This window comes from Branchiostoma floridae, chromosome 11 (assembly GCF_000003815.2).
Source record: "Branchiostoma floridae strain S238N-H82 chromosome 11, Bfl_VNyyK, whole genome shotgun sequence".
NCBI lineage: Eukaryota > Metazoa > Chordata > Leptocardii > Amphioxiformes > Branchiostomatidae > Branchiostoma > Branchiostoma floridae.
The window spans coordinates 4,526,611-4,533,375 of NC_049989.1; the positions used below are offsets into that span (position 1 = coordinate 4,526,611).

The 6,765-nt window shown below is 41.8% G+C and overlaps 1 protein-coding gene across 1 annotated transcript in view; it reads right to left on the reverse strand.

The window, feature by feature from the left end:
* LOC118425664 overlaps positions 1-6,765 on the reverse strand; it is a 30,381-nt gene that overhangs the window by 11,790 nt on the left and 11,826 nt on the right. Inside the window, exons 5-17 of the mRNA XM_035834651.1 lie at positions 6,412-6,512; positions 6,069-6,203; positions 5,754-5,871; positions 5,459-5,637; positions 5,036-5,239; positions 4,752-4,853; positions 3,976-4,258; positions 3,442-3,639; positions 2,937-3,153; positions 2,605-2,779; positions 1,912-2,082; positions 463-644; positions 136-268 (exon numbers count right to left, since the gene is read on the reverse strand). Coding sequence (XP_035690544.1) covers positions 136-268; positions 463-644; positions 1,912-2,082; positions 2,605-2,779; positions 2,937-3,153; positions 3,442-3,639; positions 3,976-4,258; positions 4,752-4,853; positions 5,036-5,239; positions 5,459-5,637; positions 5,754-5,871; positions 6,069-6,203; positions 6,412-6,512 — 2,198 coding nt within the window. The remainder of the gene's footprint in view (positions 1-135; positions 269-462; positions 645-1,911; positions 2,083-2,604; positions 2,780-2,936; positions 3,154-3,441; positions 3,640-3,975; positions 4,259-4,751; positions 4,854-5,035; positions 5,240-5,458; positions 5,638-5,753; positions 5,872-6,068; positions 6,204-6,411; positions 6,513-6,765) is intronic.

Genomic DNA, 6,765 nt, shown 5'->3' on the forward strand with positions numbered 1-6,765 from the left:
CTATGGAAAGGGGTGGCTGCCATGGTTTCTTGATATTCGACGTGTTTTCTTTACATTTTCAATGATTTTGTTTGAAATGATTTGTGTTATATTATACTGACTATTACAATGCAATTTCCATTAAATCTTACCTACCTCGGCGTAGATTTGATACTCTGTAACAATGTCCGCCCATATTTTAGCAGGTATGCACAGTATCTCGTTTACACACAGGGAGGCGTAGCTTGGAGACAATTCCGTCCGAAAAGCGCCTGTGGTATTTACCCCCCTAAGGGAACAAAACGTACAAATTACATTCAATACATATAAAACCGAATGAAAGGGAGAGAAAGAAAGAAAGAAAGTCAGCACTTTTCCTTAACTTCAAAAGCAATACATTTAATCATACTATGATGATACTGTAAGAATCACTATTCAGTAACGTTTTAAACGTACCTAAAATGCGTTGCCAGTACTTCTTACCTCTCCGAAACGTCCAGGGAGCCTTCCAGTCCTACTTTTAGCTCTGCACCGACGAAAAAAGCTTCGGCCTTTTCAAGCGTAGGTGTTTGAGACTTTAACCTCGAAACTGCAAGCGAAAGCTTGATTCCACCTGAGAGCTCCCCACTTGTATATAGTTTGATACTATAACTATCTGTGACGTTCTGTAAAATAAAGATTCATATTGTATTACGTGGTGTCACACTCGAACTGTGGCATGTTTAACAGCTGCAGTCCACATGTAGAACGATCGATATCATTTTGCTCTTCCCATGTAATCTCCCTTTGAGTAGATCGTATCGGATCACATCACATAAGGGGTTTGTAATTTAGTATATGCTCTTTGTGGATCATGAAGAGTTTCCACTTCCTATACTGATTTCGATACAGATTTCGTATCCAAAGATTCGTTTTTTTACTAGAGTCCATTCCGAGACACCATGAGGGTTTTTAGACAATAATTGTAATAAGTTGGAATCATTTTCAATAAAAGAATATCTAAGCTCCAACAATTATAATTTTTTCAAAAATATTAATATGGCATTTTGAATCTATTTGAATTCCTTTGAATACTTTGGAAACATTTTGAAAGAGATCACACAAAAATCTCTTTATTTACAATAATTTTCAAACATGTGCAGGATTCTTTCACTTTTAGAAATATTTACAAAAAATGGTAAACCTTGCCAAATGGTAGAATTAATTTATTGCCCCATAAAAGTTAGCCCCTTTTGTCTGCCTGGTATATTTTTAGATTTCACTGATGGGCACTGGTGGGTCCTTTGTGGTGGGCCATTGACATGACACCCAACCATACTTTGCAAGGATGTGTGAATTACTTTCTTCCTACCCCACTGACCCAATATTACAAAAAATAGTAGAAAATGGTAAATAATGGCAAAATGCTGTTACCATTGTTTACAAACTGTTAGAAGTATTCTGTTCCACATCATGAATATTTCAAAGGTTTTACAGACTGGGAAAAATATTTAGAAAGTTCAAATAGCATTAGAAATATTTCAAAAGTATAAAATCTCCTGGACATATAATTGAAACCAACTGAAACCATTTGTAAATGATGACAGTTGCAACCCTCGCGGTGACTCGGAATCGACTCTAAGAATTTCACTTCAAATACTAAATCATTGAGCATTTGACGATAAACACTCCCTTGCTACAATAAGCGTCTATGGCGCGCAAACCCACACATCAAAAGCTACCTGCCTCGAAAAATCAAGACCATGGCATATCCAGGACAAAAGACACAAACAACGCACGTTCTGCTGCAGTGCGGCCATTGACCTTCGTTTTTTCCACTTCTATCAACATACCATAAATCATTACAATCTATGGAGAGATATGCCTGTCAGAGAGAGACCAAAAGCAATACTTTTTTTGTCATGGGAGTAATTACTGTAAAAGCAGTCATACCGAGAACTCATCTTCGATGACGATGTCCAAACGCTGTCTAGGTGGAGATATGGTGATATCCTCACGTCGTCGTCGTCTTGTTGGTGCCATTGCCATTGCCAAGGTAGACCTGCTCAGGATAGGCTCCACTTCCACTAACGTTTGCTCTAGAGCAGTGGTGATACTCAGAACCTAAACGATTTGCACACCGCTATTACCTTTTGAGATTACACGTATCATCATGCTTGATATGGCATATAAGTCGACATAGTAATCATATAACATTGCCTCCTTCGCCGCCTTCCAACACGAGCGCATATGGGCCAGACCCTTCTGCCGCAAAGGTTGTGTAGCGGGATGTGGACACAACCTTCGCAACAAAAGAAGGTGGCCCATATGTTGAAAATCTCAAATCAACGAGAACCCAACCAACCAACTCCCCCCCCCCCTTCCCCAACAATATAATCTTTATTGCAAACTCATGCCCGAAAGCTGATTGCAAAAATACATGTATGAAAGTACAACGAACAATAACCGCCAGCGCTTGTGGAAGGCTAATCTCCAAGCAGATCTTCCTGTGGCAAATGGCAAGGAGTTTAGCCGGCAGAGGAGTTATTGGCAAATAACTCCTCTGCCGGCTAAACTACGTCCCATTTGCCACAGCAAGATCTGCTTGGAGATTAGTAGAAGGCTACATCTAACCCATGTACTCACTTTCGCCAGCAACCTGCCACTCCTTCTCCCCACCACGGCATCGCCAATCTCCAGGTCCACTTCCTGTCCGGCAGAGTCTACGATGAGCAGCCCGTGTGCCCCGTCCGGTCCGCCCGAACACGGCAGGGAGGCGGGAAGGGTTGTCCCGTCCGCTGTCCTCAGTTCCTCCCGGAAGCTTAAAAAAAATACATTGTCATCGCAGATCATCACACACAGCGTAGCTTATTTGTCATAAAGGAGCTTATATGCTAGCAAGTGGAGACGAAGAATGATGTTTGAATTAAACATCCCAATTGAAGATTCACTGTGATATAAAATTGAGTTCAACTCACGCAAACATTCTAAAGCAGTCCTGCAGCCGGGTCTGTATGAAAACTCCTTGAGGTGTCGTTGTTTGCTGGATAACCTGCTCCAATATTCCGTTGCTGTGGTTACTGACAATGACGTCACCAACTGATACTTGATCAGGGATGTCTCTCATCAGCAGGTGGTAGCTGCCTTCTCCTTCATTCGTAGCCCGGGCGCCAATGCACTTGTACACAGAGACATCTGGAGAGTTTGTTCCATAACGGTTTTGTCAGGTTTGAATCACATATATAACTGTTATACACACCTTACTTCTGACAGTCACTGTTGTGTATCATAAAAAGTAATATGCAAATTTCCAAAGGCAAGTACCGGATACAGCTGTAGACTGTATCTTGAGAATCAACATTGCTTGCATACGCCAACACCCCACTACCACCTACCTATACAAGGTTTTTCCGTATTTAAGAGATGCTGAAAATTATGCATACGGGTATCGTGTATAAACAAACCATTTCTGTTTCTACACACCTTCCGTGATAACACGAACAGCGCTTCCATCCAGTGTCCCGTTTCCACTCAGCACCCTCTCCACCACAGACAGTTCAGGAACTCCCTCATTCCTCTTCATGTCCACAGCCATCTCCAGCTGAACCTCCTGGCTGAAGTCACTGTAATCCAGCATGTCCTCCAGAGTGGCGGGGTGTGCTACTGTCACGGTGTAATCGCCTGTAGTAAAACGCAAGGCAAATGCCAGTTCTTTAGAATAGGTAACATCAATGTATTAGTTTAAAACCCCGTCCATTGAATATACGTACAATATCATCTGTTATCATGAAAGAACATCTGTTTATGCATATTAGAACGAAGTTATGAATGAAGACTACATCTTACGTAACCAACACGTTGAAAGAAATCGGGACACACACCGAATTGCGTCCAAACCAAATTTGGTAAGTCGCTTTTAACGTGTTGATTAGTAATTAGTATGTAAAGTTTAACATTGATTCATAACATTGTCTTGGATAAGTGGCAGTGGCCATCGGTATACATAGATTTCCTCACCAGTCTTCGTCACTTGTTCCACCTTATGTAGTACACCGTTTGCCTGAGGACTGGACAGCACCTGGCCGATCCGGATGTCCAGGTTCCCTTCATTCACAAACATGGTGGCTCCCCAGCTGGAGAAGCGGACAGGACACCGGTACAAGATGTTGTCGTCTGACGGGACGTACTTCACGTTGTGGCCGATCAGAATCTTCTCAATACGCGTGGTGTCGTTGTACAGTGGGTGGATGAAACCCTTAGGACACCGATCTTCATTCCACACGCTGCAATAGTCTTTGTCCTATTGCAATTGAATTGTTAAGTTTCGATTATTGGTCACTATGCATGCTATTTTGCTGTATAAAACAAATTGCATTCGAAGAGACCCAAATTTATACTCTATTGATATCGATTTGTGCAATGGCAGGACTGTTCTTTTCGACTAACTTGCTCAATTGTAAACTACATCATAAATCTATATCACCGTTGGTGTAGAATAGTTTCGAAAAATAATATTTCATATGGACGAAAACCAATCCAAACGAATGATGAATACCACATGCCATCCTCCCAAAACTATTTCTACGCGATGTGTTCTGAGAAAGGATATGAGAGTGTTAGGAGAATATGGCTTATCAATCTCAAAGAATGTTTGTACAATAGAACCAACAGTGTAGATGACATGCTAGACCCAATATGCTAACTTATCATATGTGAGTAGTTGTTATAGACCTTACGAAAGTCGTTGTACTTTTGTCAATAAAGATGTCCCTTCGGCTGTCTTGACTACTCACCACGTCCTTGAAGCACCCTGCTATATCTTGACATCTTAGACAGGATTCCACGGTAGTTGTGGAGAGGGAAGGGTTACATTGCCATTGCTCACAGTCCATGACCTGTGATGCAGTGATAGACATGTCAGTATAAACAGTTGCAAAATGTCAGGGCGACGAAGAACATATCAATGCAAGATCTAGAAAAAAGCCAGAAATGCATGTAATTTATCTATTTGTTATTGTTTCTAAAGTCATCAAGAATGACGTGATAACACATTATGACATCTCCTCAGAGAAAATACCTCTATTTGGCTTGAGCATCGATCCCTTTTCCCCACAGTGAAACAGCTATGGTAGAACCACGATGTACATCCAGTTATGTCTGGTCCCTCGTACAGCCCGGATTCACAGCTTTGTCTTTTCTCGCACCATCCACAACCGACCGCACTTGTACAGGACTTGCAGCTGGTGAACCTGTTGCAGTAGCTGACTGTGCATGCTCGCCCCTAGATGATGGAATTATGGAAGAGATACAAGAGGAATAAAGGGACTGAAGGACACAATCGGTATCATCTGAAAATGCGGCACAGTTGGGCAAATAGCTAGATTGCTGTTAAGAGGTAATAAATAATAAAGCCTGGAACGAAACGCTTGTTCTTGACAGGGTGTCATTTATATTTTGTTTCTACGAAAGTATTTTGCTACTGAATAATGTCTATTCGTACCTGCCATCCATTCCTGCACCTGCAGATATTTGGCCCTACGCAGGTGCCAAACTCTCCACAGAAATTCCTGTCCTTACAGGTGAATGTAGAACAGTCCTCTCCCTCCCAGCCTCGTCCGCAGATGCAGGTTTGCCCTTCACAAAGTCCGTGGTGAGAGCAGGAGTTCAGGCATTCATCAACTGTAAATACAAGAAAATCTTAAGTAGGATACGCCGCATTTGCTTAGGAATTTTACAACATTTTAGGTGTCACATTGAGTAAATAAAACCGAAGCATATGCATATAGCAACCTTACCAACAGGTTGCTTGCAGATGTAGGGGAAGAAAGAGTTGCAAGATTCGTCTTGAACAGCCTCACGGGATCCGGATTCTCGAAGATAAATTTGACAGTTCGCTGGTACGTTTTCCAGCTCCTGTAGACAAAAGATAGTACAAGTGGAAAAATTATACACTTAAGAAACCACCAATTACCCGCCATACAAGAGATTTAAATAAAAGAGTTGACGCTAATAAAAACTGGTCTGTGATTCGTGCTGTTTGTACATGTTGAAGGCAGAGAAATTGATTGTTGAAGAGATACCGGTAACAACCAGCTACTTCAGCAAGTTACCTGCTGTATTTGTTTGTCTATCCAGACCGGTATATCCGGCGCAAAGTGTACGTTTCGTGCGATCAGCAAGGTGTCGATGAAGTTTCTCTCTAGCTCTGAACCAGCAAACCTCTTGGACAGCACCGAATACTGAGCCTAAGTAGGAAAGTGGACGAATAATCTCAGCTTTTAGCATTGCATGCGGTATGTCACCATGATATGCTAGAGGAATGTATGGCAAACATTTGACGTGCTAATATGAAAATGTTTGCAGCAGCCATACTGAGTAAATATCTATAATATATTATTCTGCACACAACAGCTACATACGAATGACAATGAAGTTTACTCATGCCACACAAACCTGACAGGATTGCACAGAGCTGTCCCAAGACTGTGCTCCGCCCATGTACCTGTAACAGGCCCTGAACGTCTTGCTGTATGTCCATCCTAAACGGCAGGGACCTAAAAGACACGTAACATAACAGATAACAACAACGGAACACGATACGTGATTTAGGTATATATGCCTTAGCCTACAGGCTAAAATGTTGACATTTTATGTGGACTGTTCATGAATATATGAATTCTATACATGATACATGCTTGTTATAGGCCAGAGATTGGCCAACATGCCTGTTGACGGGGCTTTACAAATCAAGAATTTAGCTCGGCCGAGTTGTCAGCGAGGTCTAAATTACGAGGAGGTATGACCCTG